General features: G+C 40.5%; 2 protein-coding genes across 10 annotated transcripts in view; both read right to left on the minus strand.

The window, feature by feature from the left end:
* Nucleotides 1-24,743, minus strand: part of LOC121008577 (protocadherin gamma-C5-like) — a 392,139-nt gene that overhangs the window by 209,582 nt on the left and 157,814 nt on the right. For 2 of the 9 annotated variants that reach the window (XM_040441240.1, XM_040441224.1), the window contains exon 1: nucleotides 7,932-10,515. The exons of 5 other annotated variants lie outside the window; for them this stretch is intronic. In XM_040441240.1, the coding sequence (XP_040297174.1) occupies nucleotides 7,932-10,373 (2,442 nt within the window). In that variant the 5' untranslated portion in view covers nucleotides 10,374-10,515. Of the gene's footprint in view, nucleotides 1-991; nucleotides 3,954-7,931; nucleotides 10,516-24,743 lie in introns of those variants that run through there. 2 more of the 9 variants (XM_040441272.1, XM_040441249.1) reach the window with 1 other exon arrangement.
* LOC121008655 (protocadherin gamma-C5-like) overlaps nucleotides 1-24,743 on the minus strand; it is a 236,440-nt gene that overhangs the window by 194,494 nt on the left and 17,203 nt on the right.

Here is a 24,743-nt window from a genome sequence, read left to right on the forward strand (position 1 = left end):
TCAAGCTCTTCCTTGTATTTCTTAAGAGTTGTATGATAGAGCTGGAAAACTGTGGATCACTTTAGCTTTTACATATGTATCTCTGCATTTAAGATTGTTTACTTTAGCTGTATTTCTGAAAACTAATAAAATGTAACAAAGAAAACAGGGATGTCAAAAAACCTCTAAAGCCCAACAAGTAACTTAATACACAGATGTAACCGAGCTAATCCTGATGGGTTAATGCGTTAAGTAAAAAGTGGCACAAAAAGTTTAACTAACTCTTTCAATGTAAATGTTTTTTGTCAAAAGATGGCATAAGATAAAACTGTGACATGTGTCATCAGAGTTATCAGAGTCAATTTTAACTCAGCTACATCTGTATCCAAATACTGCAGTCTGAAAACCTACAACAACAAAGTGAACCTCATGTATAGAGAATAGCAAAGGAAATAGTGCAAACAAAAAGTGGATAGATTGATTTTAAAACAGGTAACATATTGTAAGCGATTATAAAAATCACATCTGGAACCCCATTGGTTTTTGTAACTGCATCATTTTTAGCTGTAGCAACACTTATCAATAAAATCAAATGTGTTTATTTTTTATTTAAAACATTAGAAAGTATAAAAAAGCTGATCCTAAGGGGTCATTTATCAAACTGGTGTAAAGTAGAACTGGCTTAGTTTCCCATAGCAACCAATCAGCTTTCTCCTTTCATTTTTGAAAGGAGCTGTCCAAAATGAAAGGTGGAATCTGATTGGTTGCTATGGGCAACTAAGGCTGTTCGACTTTACACCAGTTTGATAAATGCCCCCCCCAAAAAAAATAAAAATAATTTAATACACTGTCCACAATATCACTATGAATATGGCTAATATAAAAAATATATGGAAAATATTTATTCCTATTAGTTTCATTTTTTGGTAGTTTCTCAAAATGCTGATTTACTATATTCCCCAAGTGATAAAAAAACAAAACCAAGAGGAAACTAGATAAAACTTCCACTTACATTGCTGGGATCATTTGAGCAACTCCCCTCAGATGAGGCTTCTTGATATATATCCTTTAACTGAGGGAAGTTTAAAGGCTGCACAATACTGAATTCTTGTTGTTCAGGGGCTGGAGGTAAATGAGTTTGGTAACTCTGCCCCTCAGATCCTGGAGGAACCATCCTGACCTCCATGTATTTTAAGGTCCCGTCTGTGTTCAGGTAAAGAGCTGGTTGATACTGATCTGTGTAGCCTTTGGATTGAGATCCACCACGAAAACAGCAACTACTGCTGTAATCAGTGTCATTCCTCAGACATCTCACCAATAATATCATGAACGTAACAAGTGAGACTAAGCTGATGGCCACTAGAGAAATTATTAAATACAGAGTCATATCTGATGGGGGTTTGGAATTTGTCAGGAGGTCCCCAGATTTTGGTTTTTCCACTATAACCTCATCTACTATAGTGACAAGTACAGTCACTGTGGTAGATAATGGAGGATTCCCCTGATCACTGATAGAAATGACAAGTTGTTGCTCCATATTCTCAGTTTCCTGTAATCCTCTAAGAGTTCTGACCTCTCCTGTGTGTTTAGACACTTGAAACCATGAATAATGAATGGGGTCAATAAGAGTAAACACCAACCAGGCATTGTGACCAGAGTCCAGATCCACTGCAGACAGTTTTGTCACCAGATATCCAGCACTTGTAGACTTTGGCATCCTCTCTTGGACAATGAGTTCTTCAGAGTGCTCTGGATACAACAGAGCTGGGGGATTGTCATTTGTATCCAGAATAAAGATAAAGACAGGAACAGTGGAAGATAACTGTGGAGATCCTGAGTCTTCTACCTTTATAGTAATATGTAAAACTTGAATCTGCTCATAGTCAAAGGAACGCTGAGCATATATATTCCCATCAGTAGAATGAATGTAGACAAAGGAGGATACAGATGAACCATCAATATGATTCTCCACTATGGAGTAAACCAGATCAGAGTTCACCCCCTCATCTAGGTCAGTAGCATATACTATACATAGAAGAGTCCCAGAGTCACTGTTCTCATTAATGAAAGCATTATAGGTGGATTGTGTGAAGACTGGAGCATTATCATTAATATCTGTCACACTGAGGGTGATGCTTATTTTACTGTATAGCGGAGGAGACCCTAAATCAGAGGCTGTCAGTTCTATAGTGTATTGGGAGGTTTCCTCTCGATCCAAATTTGCATCTGTGACTAATGCATAACGGTTTTGGTTGGATCTTATTTTAAAAGGCACATTTGGTGATAAGTTCAATTTTATTTCTCCATTTTTCCCAGAATCTTTGTCTCCTACATTAATAAATCCCACAATAACCCCAGATGGTGCATTTTCTGGAATACCATTAGCTACTGAAGTGAATATAATTTCAGGATGATTGTCATTCATATCTTCTATTTCCACATGAACTATGCAGTTTCCCTGCAACTTGGGAAATCCTTTGTCTGTGGCCTTAACAAATAATTCATAAAAATTCTGTTCTTCAAAATCCAGAATTCCTTTAGTATAGATCTCCCCATTTTGCTCATTTAGCAAAAATATTTCTCTAGCAGATTTAGATGTGTGGTCATCAAAGGAGAAATGAATCTCCCCATTTGCTCCATCATCCTGATCTGTGGCATTTAATGTTAATATGACAGTTTTCAATGGCAGATTTTCCCTGATACTGACTTTATAAACTGACTGATTAAAGACTGGAGGATTATCATTGATATCTAACACAACTACTGTTATCCTGCAGGTCCCTGACCTGGCTGGTTCTCCTCCATCAATAGCTGTGAGAATCAGGTCATGTTCTTTCTTTTCTTCTCTATCTAAAACCTTTTCTAGTATCAGCTGAGGGATGAGCGTTCCGTCCTTACGACTCTTCACAGACAGTGAAAAATAAGGATTTGTATTTAATGTATACTGACTGACACCATTCACACCAACATCTAAATCCTCTGCAATCTCTAATGAAAATTGAGTACCAGGACTTGCTAATAATTCTGTGATCTCTATAATGCGATAATTTGATGAAAATGTGGGAGAATTATCATTATTATCCCAAATCTCTATTTCCAGACTAAAAAGCTCCACAGGATTCTCAGACACAACCTCTAACTGCAGTAAACAGATGGGACTGGATCCACACAGGCTCTCCCTATCAATCCTGTCCTTCACAGCCAACCCTCCATTTGCCTGATTTACACTGAAATATTTTTGATATTTTTCAGATCTCAGATGTATCCTGCGCTGAGAGATCTCTACACGTTTTATCCCCAGATCCTGAGCTACATTCCCCACCAATGTCCCTGGATCAGACTCCTCAACAATAGAATAACGAAGCTGCCCAGAGACCCAGCCCCAGCTACACAGGAGAAAGGAGCAGACTACTTGCCATTTCCAGCACTGACAAAAGCCTTTGATGTCCATATCTTAAATGATTGTCTTGTTATTTGATGTCATGTAGATCCTGTGTAATCCAAGCTACATGAGAGATATTAATTTATATCTCCATATTCTTAAAAAGATAATCCATTTGAAGAAAATAATCATCCACAGGGCTCTCCTCGGAGCAGCAGCTCTTCTTTGTGTGAGAAGAAAGATGGGAGGGTGAATCACTGAGCCAGGGGGAGGAGAGCGCAGAGCTGGTTTAAGCATGTTTTCTAATATTGCTTAAACAAAGCAATAAAGGACAGGTCTGCCCTCTACTGGCTAGTGGAGAGGATGCAGCAAAAGAAGCAAAACAGGAAACCAAAATGTAAACTTTAGAATAATCCACTGAACATTGAGTTAAAGCTGCAAGTTATTTTAAAGTGCTACAAAGAATGTGCTAAAATAATATACGTATATAAAGCAATTACACACATACAAAAACATGCCATATGCACACAGCACTCTTAGTTGAATGTCTTGGAACAAGGGCTTTATTTTTTGCTAGACAAGTTATGTATGTACTATATACTGTATATATATTGTGACACAGTGAGGGGTTGTGTCTGGCAAGGCAGGTATTTTCCTCCCAGCAGGTTTTGGGAGCACCTGGCTGTCCTTAAATTGGCAGCTGGGCACAGCAGAGATGTCTCTCTTTTTAGGATCTGAGGCTTTGTGCCGTGCGGGAGGGCTGAGAGCCGCACGCTGGGGAAACAGGCCCCCTAAAGCCTGCTGTGGACTACTGGAGGCAGAACTGCCAGCAAGGTGACTTGTGTTATATGTACTTTCCATTGTGCGTGAATTAACACCAAGACTGCAAAGTTACGTTCTGTGTTGTTCAATTGCCTCAAGTGTGAATAAACACTGACGTTAAGAACTTTTATTTTGCCTCTGTACTGCACCCGCTTACCCTATCTACCAGAACGAAACCCCACACTTGGTGGAGGATGCGGGCAAGAGCAGTGAGGCTGGCGTGAACACCAACATTTTTGGTTTCTGCATTTTTCAGGCACGGTTGTATGTCGTACATTAAAACAGCTATATTACAACCAGTGTCCCACAACAAAATGGAGGCTGTTGTCAAGGCCCTCATGGAGGCTAATCTGCAGCAGCAAGAGGAAAACCTGCAGAAACGCAAGGCTAATAAGCAGCAGCATAAGACTAACCAGTTGCTGCTACAACACGTGATGGCTTTGCTGACAGCAGGAGCAACCCCGAGCATCCACGATGCCCGGAAAGCAGTCCGTGCCATGATTGCTAAGATGACCACCATTGACGACATCGAAACTTGCGATGTATGAGAAAGTGGCCATCAGGGAAAAGCTACCCCATGACCAGTGGGCTGAGGTCGTCGCTCCATTCCTGGCATCCGATTCCCAGCGGGTGTATGATCAAGCGGCTGACTACCAAAAAGTAAAGGGTGAGATTTTGGCAAGACTGGGGGTGAATGTGTTGGTCCGGCCCCAGCGGGTACATCAGTGGAGGTTTAAGCCGACGGAGCCTGCAAGGACCCAGTATGACTTACTCCACCTCTTGCAAAAGTGGCTACAGCCAAATGGCTATGCTGGATAGACTATTGCCTGATATGTTCTGGAGGGCTCTGCCACCCCCTCTCCAGCACTGGATCGGCCAGGTGTCTCCTGGCAATGCGCTAGAAATAGTGGACCTGGTGGAGCACTACCAGGCTACTAAGACTGTTACAGGGGGTTCTTTTGGGAGTGGAGCAGTCAAACACCGTAAATCTCCATCCCAGACCCGGCAACTTGTACCAACCAAACCCACCCGGGGTGTACCCTCTACGGACCAGGCTCCGATAGTCTGCTGGCAGTGTCAGGAGCTGGGCCATATAAGAGCTGACTGTCCCCATCAGGTAAAACCCATGGATACTAACTATGGCTTTCGTCAGTCGCTATATGCCAGAAAGCTGTGTGCAGCAGGTACCCCTGGTGGAGGTAGGAGACATTCCAGTGGAGTTTGGTGTCCCTACTAAGGTCTCCCCTGGTATGGTCAGCAGAGTATACTGGCCAGAAAGTGAGGGTCATGTGCATCCATGGAGACCTAAAAGACTATCCCACCACCCTGGTGTCTCTAAGCACAGGGGCTGGCAGATGGACTCACGAAGTGGCAGTTGTCCCAAATTTACACTACGAACTTATAATAGGGAGAGACTTCCCAGAACTGTGGCCTGCTATGAGAGTGACTGATACCCAGGGCCGGTGCTATAATAAGGCAGACCAAATTTATTTATTTTTTAAATACCCTGTATTTTTCGCCCCTGGGTATTATGGGGCGAATACTAATGAAGCGCTTCCATTTTGGAAGCGCTTCATTAGTACCGGAGGATCGGGAAGCAGTGAAGGATCTGTACTCACCGCTTCCTGGTCCTCCGCTCGGTTGCCTGCTGTAAAGGGCTGCGCACCATGTGACAGCTGACAGCCGAGAACCAAGAAGAAGAGAGAGAGAGCGCTGGTGGTAAGAAGCAGCGGCGTCCAGGAGCAGGAGAAGTAAGTTTTTTTTATTTTTTTATTTGCGCTGATGGCTGACATGGGCAGGCCTGATGGCTGACATGGGGGCATGACGGCTGACATGGGGGCATGATGGCTGACATGGGGGGCTGATCTGAGCCATTGGGGGTCTGATCTGAAGTCTGATTAACATTCGGGGTCTGATTGCTGGTCTGACCTTAGGTGCAATGGAAAATATTTTTTTCTTATTATCCTCCTCTAAAACCTAGGTGCGTCTTATAGGCTGGTGCATCTTAGAGGGTGAAAAATACGGTCCTCAAACCAGCGATTGTCTGAAGCAGAGAGAAGATACCAGGACCACACAGAGGAGAAGCCAGCTGCTGCAGACGGGACCAGGGTCAAGTGAGCTGCGAGGAGCGGTGCAAAAATGTAGCTTCGCTTGTGTTGGCAAAAATCCTAGCACCGGCCCTGCTGATACCCATGAGACAGGGGTAACCCTAGCAGAGTGGCCTGGCTCAGGGAGGAGACTATAACCCTGGGAAACTGAGGTTGAAGGGCCGGCGGTAGGGGGGACCGTCACTTTGGTGGAAGAGGTGGATACACACCTGAGGGGCTGTATCAATATCTTACCCTTTGGTCTGCATGGCGCCTCCTCCACTTTTTAGCGACTAATGGACATTGTGCTTTGTCCACATCGTCGGTACGCTTCGGTTTACCTGGTCGATATTGTCATCCACAGTACCGACTGAGAAAGTCACCTACCCAAAGTGCAGGCTGTAGTGGGCTCCCTTCGGAAAGCTGACCTAACCGCTAACCCAAAAAAGTGTGATAGGGTTAGAAGAGACCAAGTACCTGGGGTATGTCATTGGGCGAGGAGTCATCAAACCCCAAGTGAACAAAATAGAGGCGATACAGAATTGTCCCCAACCTGTCACCACTAGGCAAATAAAGTCATTCCTGGGAATGGTGGGATATTACATGAGGTTTGTTCCCCACTTTGCTACTCTAGCCGCGCCCTTCACAGGGCTCTTGAAGGGACGAAAATCAGTGATGGTTCGCTGGGATGATCAGGCGGAAGAGGCTTTTGCTGCTTTGAAGTCGGCCCTGTGTGGGTCACCGATTTTGGGAGTTCGTGATACAAACGGATGCCTCCGAAGTAGGCCTCGGTGCTGTACTGTCTCAGGAAGTCAACGGAGAGGAGCATCCCATTGTCTTACTATGCTGCAAATGACAATGCCCCAGCTCACTGGAGAATCACGGTCTCCTTAAACCACTGATTGACAGTTGTGCCAAGAGTCTGACTACCTCCAATCTTATATTGATGACCTACTGATGACTAGTCGGGCGCTATGGAGGTTACTTTTAAGGGGGGGCGGGATGCTGTGGAAGTCACAGTTGAGGAGGTGGGATGCTGTGGAGATCATAGATAATGGGGGACACTGTGGATATCTTTTCACCACACACAAACATTAAATGAGATGGATGAAATATAACCATATGAAGCAGGGTCATTCTGGTAAGAGATTTTAAAATGCGATTAAAAAATCTCCTTGAAACTATATTTACATTACATACTTTACATTTTGTAGAAAAAGAGTACTGTAACGAGCCCCTGCTCGCTCTATTCTGCTCTCACGGCACTCCCTGATATGACCACAATATCTGCTGGTTCCGCCGTCGATGATCCGGCCTCAAACGACCGCTCGTATCGTTTTAATTCTCACAGAACTAACACCAGCCAGGCTGTATGTGAGTTCAAACTGACAAAATTCTTTATTGAATGCATCACATATATTTATATTGACAGTTGGAACACCTCTTTCAATTGGTAAATTGTAAAACCCCCTCTGATTGGCTATGCAAATGAGGTAAGCAGGGATTAGAGCTTGGCTGGAAGGCAGATGGGTGTGGCCATTGTCACAGAGAGATTCAAACCATGATAAATACATTTCAAATAATTTTACAATTTCACTTCAATTCCAGAATTATTACCTAAAATAGTCAAAATGTTATCACACTATAGTTTTAAGACTTACATTATTTGGATCATTCATTGCATCCCCTTCAGATGAGGCTTCTTGATACATATCCTTTAACTGAGGAAAATGTAAAGGCTGCACAATACTGAAATCCTGTTGCTCTAGGGCTGGAGGAAAATGAGTTTGGTAACTCTGCCCCTGGCATCCTGGAGGGACCATCCTGACCTCCATGTATTTTAATGTCCCGTCAGTGTTCAGGTACAGAGCTGGCTGATACTGATCTGTGAAGGCTTTGGATTGGGATCCACCAAGAAAACAGCAACTACTGCTATAATCATAGCTGTTCTTCCTTAGACACCTCACCATTAATATCATGAAGGTAACAAGTGACACTAAACTTATGGCCACTAGAGAAATTATTAAATACAGAGTCATATCTGATGGGGGTTTGGAATTTTTCAGGAAGTCACCAGATTTTGGTCTTTCCACTATAACCTCATCTGCTGTAGTGACAACAACAGTCACTGTGGTGGATAATGGAGGATTCCCCTGATCACTGATAGAGATGACAAGCTGTTGCTCCATAATCTCAGTTTCCTGTAATCCTCTAAAAATTCTCACCTCTCCAGTGTGTTTAGACACTTGACACCATGAATAATTAATGGATTCAATCAGAGTAAACACCAACCAGGCATTGTGACCAGAGTCCAGATCCACTGCAGACAGTTTTGTCACCAGATATCCAGCACTTGCCGACTTTGGAATCCTCTCTTGGACAATGAGGTCTTCAGAGTGCTCTGGATACAGTAGAGCTGGAGGATTGTCATTTGTATCCAGAATAAAGACAAAGACAGGAACAGTAGAGGATAACTGTGGAGATCCTGAGTCTTCTACCTTTATGGTGATTTGTAGAACCTGGATCTGCTCATAGTCAAAGGAACGCTGAGCATATATATTCCCATCATTAGAATGAATGTAGACAAAGGAGGATACAGAGGAGCCATCAATCTGACTCTCCACTATGGAGTAAACCAGATCAGAATTAACCCCCTCATCTAGGTCAGTAGCAGATACTGCACATAGAAGAGTCCCAGGGTCACTGTTCTCATTAATGAAAGCATTATAGGTGGATTGTGTGAAGACTGGAGCATTATCATTAATATCTGACACAATGAGGGTGACACTTGTTTTACTGTATAGAGGAGGAGACCCTAAATCAGAGGCTGTCAGCTCTATAGTGTATTGGAAGGTTTCCTCTCTATCTAGATTTCCATCTGTCACCAATGCATAACGGTTCTGGTTTGATTTAATCTTAAAAGGCACATTTGGTGTTATGTTTAGTCGTATTTCCCCATTCTTTCCAGAATCATCATCTTTTACATCTATAAACCCCACAACTGTTCCTATTGGGACATTTTCTGGGATATTATTATTTACTGTAGAAAATGTAATATCAGGAGGATTATCATTGACATCTTCCACCTCCACATGCACTATGCAGTTCCCCTCTAATATGGGAGATCCTTTGTCCTCTGCCTTAATAGATAACTCATAAAAATTTAAATCTTCAAAATTCACCATTCCGTTAATATAAATCTCACCATTTTGTTCATTTAAAGCAAATAAACGTTTGGCAGATTCATATGTGTGGTCATCATATGAAAACTGAATCTCCCCATTTGCTCCATCGTCTTGATCGGTTGCATTCAATGTTAATATGACAGTTTTCAATGGCAGATTCTCCTTAATACTAACTTTATAAACTGACTGATTAAAGACTGGAGGATTATCATTAGTATCTAATACAACTATTGTTATCCTGCAGGTCCCTGATCTGGCTGGTTCTCCTCCATCAATAGCTGTGAGAATCAGGTTATGGTCTTGTTTTTCTTCTCTATCTAAAACCTTTTCTAGTATGAGCTGAGGGATCAGCGTTCCATCTTTATGAGTCTTCACAGATAGTGAGAAATAAGGATTTATATTCACTGTATACTGACTAATACCATTCGCACCAACATCTAAATCCTGTGCAATTTCTAAGGCAAATCGAGCACCAGGACCTGCAAATACTTCTGTAACCTTTATAACGCGATTATGAGATGAGAATGTTGGAGAATTATCATTAATATCCCGAATCTCTATTTCCAGACTGAAAAGCTCCACAGGATTCTCAGCCACAACCTCTAAATGCAGTAAACAGCGGGGACTGGATCCACACAGGTTCTCCCTATCAATCCTGTCCTTCACAGCCAACCCTCCATTTGCCTGATTTACACTGAAATATTTTTGATATTTTTCAGATCTCAGATGTATCCTGCGCTGAGAGATCTCTGAACGTTTTATCCCCAGATCCTGAGCTACATTTCCCACCAATGTCCCTGGATCAGACTCCTCAACAATAGAATAATGAAGCTGCCCAGAGACCCAGCCCCAGCTACAGAGGAGAAAGGAGCAGACTACTTGCCATTTCCAGCACTGAAAAAAGCCTCTGATGTCCATATCTTAAAGAATTGTCTTGATATTTGATGTCATGTAGATGCTATGTAATCCAAGCTGCATGGAGTATATGAATTTATCTGCCAATATTCCTCAAAATATAATCCATTTGAAGAAAATTCTCATCCACAGGGCTCTCCTCGGAGCAGCAGCTCTTTTTTGTGTAAGAATAAAGATGGGAGGGTGAATCACTGAGCCAGGGGGAGGAGTGTGCAGAGCTGACAAGAGCAGATTCTGTAGAATTTCTAAAATACGGAGAGGATGACAAGTCTACCCTCTACTGGCTAAGAATGAGAATGCAACAAATAAGTAGAAAAGTAAAAAAGAGAATAGAACTATTGGAAGAATTTTCACTATGCTTCAGTTATATGTTATATATGTTACTGTACTTTACAATATTATTATTATTATTATTATTAGTAGTAGTAGTAGTAGTAGTAGTAGTAGTGATGGTAATAATTGTGTATTATTATTTTTCTTATTATCATCATTATTTTCAGTTTTGCTTAGTAAATAGGATGTGGCCTATATTGTCCTTTAGAGTATGTGTTTCAGTATTTTTTAGGTGACATACTGGTTTTAGGGTATGTGTTTTGTCTGACAAGTTATGTTCTTTAGTGGTACAAATTTGGGGCACATACAGTTGCAAGAAAAAGTATGTGAACCCTTTGGAATGATATGGATTTCTGCACAAATTGGTCCTAAAATGTTATCTGATCTTCATCTAAGTCACAACAATAGACAATCACAGTCTGCTTAAACTAATAAGACACAAAGAATTAAAAGTTACCATGTTTTTATTGAACACACCATGTAAACATTCACAGTGCAGGTGGAAAAAGTATGTGAACCCTTGGATTAAATAACTGGTTGAACCTACTTTGGCAGCAATAACTTCTACCAAACATTTCCTGTAGTTGCAGATCAGACGTGCACAACTGTCAGGAGTAATTCTTGACCATTCCTCTTTACAGAACTATTTCAGTTCAGCAATATTCTTAGGATGTCTGGTGTGAATCACTTTCTTGAGGTCATGCAACAGCATCTCAATCAGGTTGAGGTCAGGACTCTGACTGGGCCAGTTCAGAAGGCGTATTTTCTTCTGTTTAAGCCATTCTGTTGTTGATTTACTTTTATGCTTTGGGTCGTTGTCCTGTTGCAACACCCATCTTCTGTTGAGCTTCAGCTGGTGGACAGATGGCTTTAAGTTCTCCTGCAAAATGTCTTGATAAACTTGGGAATTCATTTTTCCTTCGATGATAGCAATCCGTCCAGGCCCTGATGCAGCCAAGCAGCCCCAAACTATGATGCCTCCACCACCATACTTCACAGTTGGGATGAGGTTTTGATGTTCGTGTGCTGTGTCTCTTTTTCTCCACACATAGTGTTGTGTGTTTCTTCCAAACAAATCAACTTTGGTTTCATCTGTCCACAGAATATTTTGCCAGTACTGCTGTGGAACATCTAGGTGCTCTTGTGCAAACTGTAAACGTTCAGCAATGTTTTATTTGGACAACAGTGGCTTCCTCTGTGGTATCCTCCCGTGAAATCCATTCTTGTTTAGTGTTTTATGTATCGTAGATTCGCTAACAGGGATGTTAGCATATGCCGGAGACTTTTGTAAGTCTGTAGCTGACACTCTAGGATTCTTCTTCACCTCATTGAGCAGTCTGCGCTGTGCTCTTGCAGTCATCTTTCCAGGATGAATAAACTAAAGGGGGCAGTAACTAGTTACTACCCCCTTTAGTTTATTGATATTGTTTATTGAGCAGTAATCAGGGAGACACTCCTGTCTTCTCCTGACTGACCACCTTTAGTCTATCTTTACAGGATGGCCACTCCTAGGGAAAGTAGCAGCAGTGCTGAACTTTCTCCATTTATAGACAATTTGTCTTACTGTGGACATGATGAACAGCAAGGCTTTTGGAGATACTTTTATAACCCTTTCCAGCTTTATGCAAGTCCACAATTTTTAATCGTAGGTCTTTTGAGAGCTCTTTTGTGCGAGGCATCATTCACATCAGGCAATGCTTCTTGTGAAAAGCAAACCCAGAACTGGTGTGTGTTTTTTATAGGGCAGGGCATCTGTAACCAACACCTCCAATCTCATCTCATTGATTGGACTCCAGTTGGCTGACACCTCACTCCAATTAGCTCTTGGAGATGTCATTAGTCTAGGGGTTCACATACTTTTTCTACCTGCACTGTGAATGTTTACATGGTGTGTTCAATAAAAACATGGTAACATTTAATTCTTTGTGTGTTATTATTTTAAGCAGACCCTGATTTTCTATTGTTGTGACTTAGATGAAGATCAGATCACATTTTATGACCAATTTGTGCAGAAATCCATATCATTGCAAAGGGTTCACATACTTTTTCTTGCAACTGTATATAACTTATTGGTTAGCCTTTTTGCACTATATGTGAAATTTTAATTGGAAATGTTTTTTATATACTTTTTATAGTTTATAAAAACGACACTTTTTTTTTACAATACTTCTTTAAAGGGAACCTGTCACCTGGATTTTGGGTATAGAGCTGAGGACATGGGTTGCTAGATGGCCGCTAGCACATCCGCAATACCCAGTCCCCATAGCTCTGTGTGCTTTTATTGTGTAAAAAAAAAACGATTTGATACATATGCAAATTAACCTGAGATGAGTCAGAGCTTGAAAATATGACTCTTCTCTGGTCACACAAGTAAGATATGACTTGTTTATGTTAATTTGCATAAAAGGCGGGAAGTACAAAAATGCATAATACTTATTGAATTTGTCTGCAAATGAAATTTAAAGTGTAATTTATATGTTTAGGGTAACACAATGAAAATTTAGAAACGCTCAGTGAGGGTAGCATAGTAGAGGTGACAGGTTCCCTTTAAGCCTTCTGTTACTGTTCAATCCTTTGATTGCTTCAGTAACACACTGCTTTATATCTTGGTTCTACGATAGCTAAGACACAGGAAAATCCAAAGGGTTTCTACCTCATTATTCCAGAATGCTATGCCATCACATCACGTGTGCACATTCTATAGTCGCCATGTGCCTGCTGTCATACAAACCACGGCTAAAGTTTGATACCAGTGGTAATAACGATTGTGGACTTTTAACACTTTGAATGCTGTGGTCAAACGTGACCATGGCATCTAAATGCTTTAAAACCCGGATGCCACGCTATTCCGGGTATGTTCTGCCTCCCCACGGCAGACATCAGGGGTGCTGGAGGCATTGTGCCACAGCTGCAGTCCTCTGGAATGGACTGAAACTGCCACATATTAGTTCCTCCATAGAAATACATAGTAATTCTCATATACTCCAATGCTAATGCATTGGCATGTATGAGAGAAGCAATCTGATGATTGCTTGTTATAGTTCCCTATGGGAACAATAAAATACTTTTTTTTAAAGTTTTTAAAAATAAAAAATTCAAATCATTTCTCCTTCCCCAAAGCGTAAATAAGAAAATGTAAACAATAAAAAAAATATATCATGAGTATTGTCTTGTGTGAAAATGCTCGTACTATTAAAATATAAAAATATTTTTCTAATATGGAAAACATCAAAATGGAAAGAAAAAATAAAATGGCAAATTTGTCGTTTTTTTAGTTGCTTTACCTCACACAAATTTTTTTTAATTAAAAGTGATCAAAAAGTCTTACACACCGCATTATGATATCAATGAAACTTACAGATCCATCCACAAAAAATGAGCCCTATACAGCTCCTTACACATAACTACAAAAAAGTTATAGGGATCCGAATATGGCGATGAAAATAAAAAAATATTTTTTTTCAAAGATTTCATTTTTTTCAGTATTTAAGCGGAAAAAAAACTATACATAAGTGGCATCGCCGTAATCATGCTGACCTGGAGAAGTAAAGTAACAGGTCAGTTTTACTGTATACGGAACGCCATAAAAACAAAACCCATAAAACTGTTGTGGTATGACTTTTTTTCCAGTTTCACCCCATTTGGAATATTTTTCCAGCTCCCCACTACATTGTATGCAGTGGTGGAATTGGTGGATTTTGAAAGTGCAACTTTTCCTCTAAAAAAACAAGCCCTCATACGGCTATGTAAATGGAAAAAAGACAGTTCCAGAAAGGAAGGGAGTGAAAGACGAAAATGCATAAACCAAAAACCCTCCGGGGTTGAAAGGGTTAAGTAAAGACTCATTTGCATGGAGCAGTGCACAGGGGAATGAATCATTTGCTAGCAAACATTGCCCACTTCTTTAGCTACATTTACTTGCAGCATCCATCACTTTATGATCGTTTGTTTACTTATAGCTTAATTATGGCATATCTCTGTTTACATAGGACAATGTGCCGATGACAAACAAAGGTTGCATATGCCACATAATTGATCAGAAAATCTGACAAGCTAGCATTTTTGCTCATTTGTCTTGAGACCAGTGGCACATTAGGAAAGAATGTATGGAGAAAATTCATTCCTGATAATTCATTCAAATTCAATAATCTCACATAACAGGGTCCTAAAATGTTCACAAATATCATGATATGAGGGATCATACTGTATGTTGATGCACACCCATAATATACTATATACAATAGGTTATGTTTCTTGGTATACGGTTCTATACAATAAAAAATAACAAATCTGAACTAATGAAATAAAATAAATAAGTGCAGTATATCATGTGATCTATTTCTCATGAAGCATCCAAACACTTTTATAAGAAAAATCCATGACATTCTAACACTTAATACCACATCATCAACCAAACATAATAAAGGTTATACTATTATATATTATATAAAGGTCTAATAATCCATAAAAATACCTTACAGGGAGTTGTCCAGAATTTTAATATCGATTGGCTATTCTCAGGAAAGGCCAATATCTGATTGTCTGGCACCCCCACACCTCCATTGATCAGCTGTATAGTGGAGGAATGAATCAGCTCCATCCATTGTGCAGCAGAAAGAGCTGGAGGCTACAGCACTGCTTCCATTAAAGTGAATGGGAGCAGTGCTGCAATTACCAGGTTTATAAGCTACACAGAAGACAAAGCTGTGTAGTATCGGTGCTGAACGATGGGGGTGCTGTCTATTGGAGATCTCTGATTAGATACTGATAGCTTGTCAATAGTAAAATCCTGGAAACATCTGTAAGAGTTTTCAGGACTAAGATATTAATAAGTTATCCATAGGATAGCTCATCAATATCAGATTGGTGGAGATATGACACCTAGCACCACCACCATGAGCTGTTAGTGGCAAAAATTGTTCTGACAGTAAACAGTATAATGTCCATTCTCAGGTACTGCAGCTCAGCAGTGAATGGGAGCAGATTTGGCCACTACACTGTGTACAGAGCTGTCATGTTTTGGCTCCACATCCATTGTTAACTAGTGTTGAGCGTGAATATTCTAATCGCAAATTTTTATCGGTGTTTTTTTTTTGTATCCTTATTATGCTATCTATCTTACATATCTTTTTTATATGTATTATTTTATCTATTATTAATAAATTTTTATTAGAAGCGTTTTTTACCTGTCATTAATAATTTCTTTTTATAAACGTTATATTATTAAATCATTACATACAAGCACACAAAGGCTGTATGTCAAAAGCCAGGTATGTGCAAGCCAACAACCTATCCATGAGACTGGTACAGTCAGCATACCTTAGAATAGCAGCCTTATGCACTATGATACAACTAACAATAATCACACCTCGGCTAAATCTCATGGGCTATGATATTGCCAGGACCAGCTGTCATCTAACTAAGAGCCAGTAAGCCTCAAAGTTGCTTGATTTAAGTTAGATGGCTTGGGGGACCTGTGCACCTAGATCATTATCATTAGGGTGACAAAAATTGTAATTTATTTATTTTTTGGATGCCAGTTAACTCTTCTCTTGCTGCTTAGGAGGGCTGCATAAAAATTTTCAGTTTTCTAATTGTCCTAATATTATATTCAATAACCTTTCTATACTATTTTGTCATGTAAACTCATTTGCATAAACTTGAATATGGGAAAGAATGCAAATAGTGTTTCAGCTGAAAAACAAGGCAGAATCTGCTAATTTGCATTTTTTCCCATATTCAAGTTTATGCAAATATTTTTACATAACAAACAGTATAGAAAGGTTATTGAATATAATATTAGAACAATTAGAAAATGAAAACATTTTATTCAGCCCTCTTAAGCAGTGAGAGAGCAGTTAGCTGGCATAAAAAAAATATATATATAATTTTTGTCACCCTAATGATAATGATCTAGGTGCACAGGTCCCCCCAAGCCATCCAACTTTGAGGCTTACTGGCTCTCAGTCAGATGAGAGCTGGATTGGAATGTCTCATAGTGCACAAGGCTGCCATTATCTTATGGATAGGTTATTGGTATATAGTGTTCGCGTAATTATTTGTTTATTATATGTTATAGGTAATTAAGTAGAGATATAACCTCCTGGCACTCTGGAAGTGATCAATTGGAGTCGGGTTCCCACCCCGTACAATAATAATAGAAAAACTCCAGTTGTTTTGTGAATCAAAAGGTTTTCTGTTTATTTAGACATGCGGCTTCAAAGTGACGTTTCGGCCTAGATGGCCTTTATCAAACTGTGACAATATCAATAGAAAAGTGACAATTACAATTTAGTGGACATATAAACCAACATCTGGTTACATATTTATATATGTTATTAATAAGACAATTACTCATACGCTATTAGCATTATATATACGTATTCATTGCCATACAGTATTGGTGTTCAGCAGAACCAAAGCAAAATAAAAGCAAAATAAAAGGGAGAAGTTAAAGAGGGACATAGGAAAGAAACATAGCATTATACTTAAATCATAGCATTATACTTTAAATCATCATCGCCAGTTAGAGCAGTATATATGGAAACCTCTATGTTAAGGAGAAGCAATAGATGTTGTGGACCAAGATCTAAAGGTGATAGGTCTAAACTCTGGGTAACACTTGGAAGAGAGAAGAGATAAGGTTATATATTAACCTCATAAAAGTAGTTGATATCGTGCCCAGGGGGGTTGGGTAGAATAAGCCTGATGGACCTATAAGTAATCCTATTAGTAGTGTACATATGGAGAGACTTACCCAATGCCGCTGTGGGAGGCTGTGTCAATAGATCCTGCGCTGAGTAGGTGATGGCGTGTGTCCACACGCCTCTCTGGGGATGCGCTCTGTTAGATGCTAAGCGCGCCTCTAAGTAGCGTGGGGAAGCGTGTCGCTGTGTGCCGGGAGCGTGCGGTCCACCATGCGTTCCACTGGTCACATGGTGGGGCGGATGTGGCGTCACGTGTAACCGGAAATGCACTGCGTTCCAGGGGAATCCGGAAGTGGTGCGTTCCACTACTAGTGTCCTGATCTATCAGTCGGAGGCTAAGCTAGATAACTGTTATTTAACAGTATGTGCACACCTAGCGATTTGATCTATCTTAGATAATAGAATATGTCTAGTGTGGATGGAGGTGTATATTATAGAGACAATCCCAGGATCTATTACCACATTAAAGGGAGGCTTTTGATTCAATACCAGAGAAAAGGATATCAGAGAAAAGCATATCAGAGAAAAGGATATCTGGTCATATGTTTTACATGAAATCCTGATCTGTCCCATGGTTATGATATAACAAGAGTTATTATGCATCTCTAATCATTTATAATCAATGTCGGACTGCGACATATGACCAGATATCCTTTTCTCTGATATCCTTTTCTCTGATATCCTTTTCTCTGGTATTGAATCAAAAGCCTCCCTTTAATGTGGTAATAGATCCTGGGATTGTCTCTATAATATACACCTCCATCCACACTAGACATATTCTATTATCTAAGATAGATCAAATCGCTAGGTGTGCACATACTGTTAAATAACAGTTATCTAGCTTAGCCTCCGACTGATAGATCAGGACACTAGTAGTGGAACGCACCACTTCCGGATTCCCCTGGAACGCAGGGCATTTCCGGTTACACGTGACGCCACATCCGCCCCACCATGTGACCAGTGGAACGCATGGTGGACCGCACGCTCCCGGCACACAGCGACACGCTTCCCCACGCTACTTAGAGGCGCGCTTAGCATCTAACAGAGCGCATCCCCAGAGAGGCGTGTGGACACACGCCATCACCTACTCAGCGCAGGATCTATTGACACAGCCTCCCACAGCGGCATTGGGTAAGTCTCTCCATATGTACACTACTAATAGGATTACTTATAGGTCCATCAGGCTTATTCTACCCACCCCCCCTGGGCACGATATCAACTACTTTTATGAGGTTAATATATAACCTTATCTCTTCTCTCTTCCAAGTGTTACCCAGAGTTTAGACCTATCACCTTTAGATCTTGGTCCACAACATCTATTGCTTCTCCTTAACATAGAGGTTTCCATATATACTGCTCTAACTGGCGATGATGATTTAAAGTATAATGCTATGATTTAAGTATAATGTTATGTTTCTTTCCTATGTCCCTCTTTAACTTCTCCCTTTTATTTTGCTTTTATTTTGCTTTGGTTCTGCTGAACACCAATACTGTATGGCAATGAATACGTATATATAATGCTAATAGCGTATGAGTAATTGTCTTATTAATAACATATATAAATATGTAACCAGATGTTGGTTTATATGTCCACTAAATTGTAATTGTCACTTTTCTATTGATATTGTCACAGTTTGATAAAGGCCATCTAGGCCGAAACGTCACTTTGAAGCCGCATGTCTAAATAAACAGAAAACCTTTTGATTCACAAAACAACTGGAGTTTTTCTATTATTATTGTACGGGGTGGGAACCCGACTCCAATTGATCACTTCCAGAGTGCCAGGAGGTTATATCTCTACTTGATTTTCCCTTACTGGACTGAGCACCTGAGACCAACATCATGGCAAGTGAAACTCTTTCCTTTGAACAGGACGAGATTACACATATGCTATCACAAGTCAACATCTCAAGTGATTTTCTACAAACATCACCTTCAGAATTGAAGTCCAGGGACCTCGAGAGGGAATCCCGGAGACTACTGAACTATGAACTTCACTGCGTTACATTAGCGGAATACCTTAAAGTACAGAGAATCCCTCGCGGCCTGAGAATCCGCACGAGACCGACATTCTTTAAGGACGACGCCGAATTTTGTAACAAGTTCGAACGCATTTTAAATAAATGCTCCTTTGACCTTATTGCCTTAACTTTATCATACCTCCAAGAAGCAATCACCAAAACTAAAGGTGAAATCAAGACCATAGAGGATCAATTAACCTTGGTACTACCGGCAGATGAATTCCAGCAGCTACACACTAGGATTGAATCTTCTCTACAGAACCACAAGAAGGAAGTCGAGTCCACGAAACGTAACAAGTTTCTACGCGATACCGAGGATTACAGACTCAACAGGGTATACAAATGGCCCGACCCCACCAATTCCACCAACAGCCGCTACAGATACCGCTCCCAATCAAGGGACCCATCACACTCAGGCTCAGAAGGTGACCCCCACTCTCAACAGGACAACTATACTCAACATTCCTTCAGAGGCCGACGCAGAAACCAGGGAAGAACGGCAACAACAACACGGAGACCACCCAACATGACGACTAGATCTCAGGTACCGTCTTTAGTCGTAAATATCTCATCACACTCACTAGGACCTGCTGAGATATCCCTTCTTGAGATGGGATTATCGTTCTGTCCGTCTAACCAAGTGGACACTTTCCAATTGGATTTAGACCTACACAGACTTTACAGGAACATTCGCCTAAAGGCACATTTCTCTGAATTACAGGAACGCAACAAGACCATCTCTTGTAATCCTAGCCCACAAGTTTCCATCGGTGACTTGGGACTAAGAAACAAGAGTCATTTCATGCCACCTAAGACAAAACCGGCCATAGAGACCTTTATTGCCCTGGTCCAAAAAGACATGACCCAATTTAGGAAAGATCTCCACATGGGCAAATATAAATACCAAAATAACCTTAACAATGTCCAAAAACAGGCCCTCCTCTCCTTAACAAAAAGAAAAGACCTTATCATAAAACCAGCAGATAAAGGGGGTGCACTGGTACTAATGGATAAAGCCCAATACACAACAGAGATTCACCGCCAATTACAAGATACAACCATTTACTGCAAACTCACCTCAGACCCCACCCCACAGATTAGGGACAAAATACGCAAGATTTTACAGCAATATCAGATGCTAAACATCATTGACAACACTACGGCCACCTTCCTATCCAATAGCCATCCGGTCATCCCTGTTCTATATACACTACCCAAAATCCATAAAGACCTACATAAACCACCCGGGAGACCAATCGTGGCCTCGACTAACTCGATATTGTCACCACTTTCCATTCTACTAGAAAAATCACTCACCCCCTTGATCAAACAGACTAAATCATTTATACTCGATACAACAGATTTCTTAAAGATTATCCACAATCTCCCACCACTACCACAAGAAACACTACTGGTCACTTGGGACGTCTCGAGCCTATACACATCAATCCAACACAACAAAGGACTACAGGCCGTCTCTAAATGCCTTACAGTCAACTTCAACAATCCTGACACTATATCATTCTATATGGACATACTGGAACTTGTTCTCACCAATAATTTTTTTCTTTTTGAAGACACCTTCTATTTACAGTGCCAGGGGACCGCGATGGGGTCCAACGTAGCCCCTCCATATGCAAATTGCTACATGGCCGAGTTCGAGGAATCCTTCATCTATCCAGACAGTCGTTTTTCTGAACATGTCCTCGTTTGGAAACGCTATATCGATGACATTTTTTGCATATGGAGGGGTTCGTTGGAGTCCCTGAACGACTTCCACTCATACCTCAACAGTATAGATCAAGAATTACAGTTCACTATTCATTCTGACCCGACATCCATCAGCTTCCTAGATACAACAGTCATCAAAACTCCATCAGACACCCTCTCCACAGACCTGTATCGAAAACCAACAGACCGCAACAACCTACTACACTTTAAAAGTTTCCATGCATTGAATACCAAGAAATCCCTCCCCACCTCCCAGTACACAAGAATCAAACGTATTGTTACATCTAGCAATCAACTACAAACACGCCTCACGGAGATGAAAGATAGATTCATAGAGAGAGGATATCCAGAACAATTCCTTAGAGATGAGACATCCACCGCCATCAGGAAACCAAAAACCAAACTCAGTCGCATACCATTTGTTCATACCTACCATCCCACCAATAAAAAGATGCTGAACAGTATCAGAAATCATTGGTCCATCCTACACAAAGCTTTCCCCACAGTTGAAGAATTTAGGAATCCCATTCTAGCTTGTACACGGAGACCCAAGAACTTAAGAGATCTTCTAGTCAAGGCGGACATTGGCCCCACACAAACCATTCCTAGACAGAGGTTCCTCACAACACAAAAAACAGGGACCTTCCCATGCATTCACTGCCAACAATGTAGCAATGTACAAAAAGGTACCCATTTTCATCACCCCCAATCAGGAAAAAGCTTTCCCGTGAAAGGCTTTTTCACATGCGACTCGGCCTTTGTAGTGTACTTACTCAAATGCCCGTGCGGCAAAATTTACATAGGTGAAACGACCCAAAAAATACGTGACCGCATATGCCAACACAAGTCTTCGGTTAGACGCAAAAATCTGTTACTCCCAGTACCGTCCCATTTTGAAACAGCCGGGCACCATTTATCACAACTTAAATACCAGGTCATAGAACAGATTTTACCCCATAGGAGAGGATATGATCGCATTACGCAACTAAAAAAACGGGAAGCATTTTGGATCCACAAAATGGACTGCTTGGAACCTAAGGGACTCAACAGAGACTACGAAATACAATGTTTTACATGAAATCCTGATCTGTCCCATGGTTATGATATAACAAGAGTTATTATGCATCTCTAATCATTTATCTTCTCCTTTCTCGTAGGCTATATAATCAATGTCGGACTGCGACATATGACCAGATATCCTTTTCTCTGATATCCTTTTCTCTGATATCCTTTTCTCTGGTATTGAATCAAAAGCCTCCCTTTAATGTGGTAATAGATCCTGGGATTGTCTCTATAATATACACCTCCATCCACACTAGACATATTCTATTATCTAAGATAGATCAAATCGCTAGGTGTGCACATACTGTTAAATAACAGTTATCTAGCTTAGCCTCCGACTGATAGATCAGGACACTAGTAGTGGAACGCACCACTTCCGGATTCCCCTGGAACGCAGGGCATTTCCGGTTACACGTGACGCCACATCCGCCCCACCATGTGACCAGTGGAACGCATGGTGGACCGCACGCTCCCGGCACACAGCGACACGCTTCCCCACGCTACTTAGAGGCGCGCTTAGCATCTAACAGAGCGCATCCCCAGAGAGGCGTGTGGACACACGCCATCACCTACTCAGCGCAGGATCTATTGACACAGCCTCCCACAGCGGCATTGGGTAAGTCTCTCCATATGTACACTACTAATAGGATTACTTATAGGTCCATCAGGCTTATTCTACCCACCCCCCCTGGGCACGATATCAACTACTTTTATGAGGTTAATATATAACCTTATCTCTTCTCTCTTCCAAGTGTTACCCAGAGTTTAGACCCATCACCTTTAGATCTTGGTCCACAACATCTATTGCTTCTCCTTAACATAGAGGTTTCCATATATACTGCTCTAACTGGCGATGATGATTTAAAGTATAATGCTATGATTTAAGTATAATGCTATGTTTCTTTCCTATGTCCCTCTTTAACTTCTCCCTTTTATTTTGCTTTTATTTTGCTTTGGTTCTGCTGAACACCAATACTGTATGGCAATGAATACGTATATATAATGCTAATAGCGTATGAGTAATTGTCTTATTAATAACATATATAAATATGTAACCAGATGTTGGTTTATATGTCCACTAAATTGTAATTGTCACTTTTCTATTGATATTCTATTGATTCACAAAACAACTGGAGTTTTTCTATTATTAATGTTATAGGTAATGAAATTGTGTGTGCAATATGTGCATATTACATTACTGATTTTTGCGAATTCTCAAATTTGCAAACTTATGGCAAATATGTGGCCAAAATTTTTTGAAATATCGCAAATTCAAATATTGCCTATGCCGCTCATCACTATTGTTAACTTCCTGGTACTAGAGCTGCAGGCAACAGCTGATTGGTTGGGGTGCTGGGTGTTTGACAATTTGATATTGATAACTTATCCTGAGGATAGTTAATTAGTATCTTAGTTCTAAAAAGTTGGAACCCCTTTTAAACATTCAAGACATTCTTGATCATGAGTTGCATAGCAGCAAAAGAGCAATTAAATATCATTAATTTAAAAATTACGATCATATATTCCTAAGACTTCAACTCCTTTTTTTCCCACATTCATAGGTTACAAATAACTCTTGGTACAGATATACTGCTCAAATGTAAAGGCTCCCTTATAACATAAAAAGACACTGGCCTTGCTACATTGAGGCCAGGAAACTAAACCTTATTGCCAGCGACACCAGCGGGCACTATGAAGCAGAATGACTTAGGTTCCATTTAAAACCTTTGAATCCCAAAAGCTATGTGTAAGCCAGGGGAAATTCATTTTTATCAATGAAAACGTGATATAACAACATTTCAAAGTTATGGTAGAACTGCACCTTTCAATAGTTCTATAATTTCACTTATTTTTTCAGAACTGGCACTGAAAATAGTCAAATTGTTATCATACTACAATATAAACATAATGGGCCTCACAGCGTACAAAAACGCCTGTAATATTAAAATATGAAAATAATTTTCAACTATGGCGAATGGTGTATTGGAAAAAAGGGTCAAAATAGCCTATTCACCATTTTTTTTAATCTCTTCTAACAACTACAGATCATCCCGCAAAAAATGAGCCCACCCACACAGCTCACTTATGGCTCAAGGAAGATAGGAAATAAAAATGACTATGCAGAAACAAAAAAAAACTCTGGTGTCCTAAGGGTTAAATATATATATATATATATAAATGAGTGTGTATGAGCAATAGGTGCACTGCCAATATTCCTGTTAGCGGCCCCTGCACTGTGATAGACAAGGCCAGTAAGAGTAAACTTCTGACCCTGAATTCTCCTGTTCTTGCACCTTTACCATGTGCTTCAAACGCCTGGGCAAGGGCAGTAGGAAAACTGCTGACAAGCCTCTCTTCTGTACTCCATTAAGCTGCCATCCACTACTAAAGAAGAAATTACATTTTATAGCTGAGTCAAAATCCTATATCAAATAGTTAAAAATGTTATATTACTATGTCAGAGAAAACCAATCATCTATAAAAAAAAAAACACCTCACAAATTTCTCTCTTCTAATGG

Source organism: Bufo bufo, chromosome 1, assembly GCF_905171765.1.
Source record: "Bufo bufo chromosome 1, aBufBuf1.1, whole genome shotgun sequence".
In the NCBI taxonomy this organism is placed as follows: Eukaryota; Metazoa; Chordata; class Amphibia; order Anura; family Bufonidae; genus Bufo; species Bufo bufo.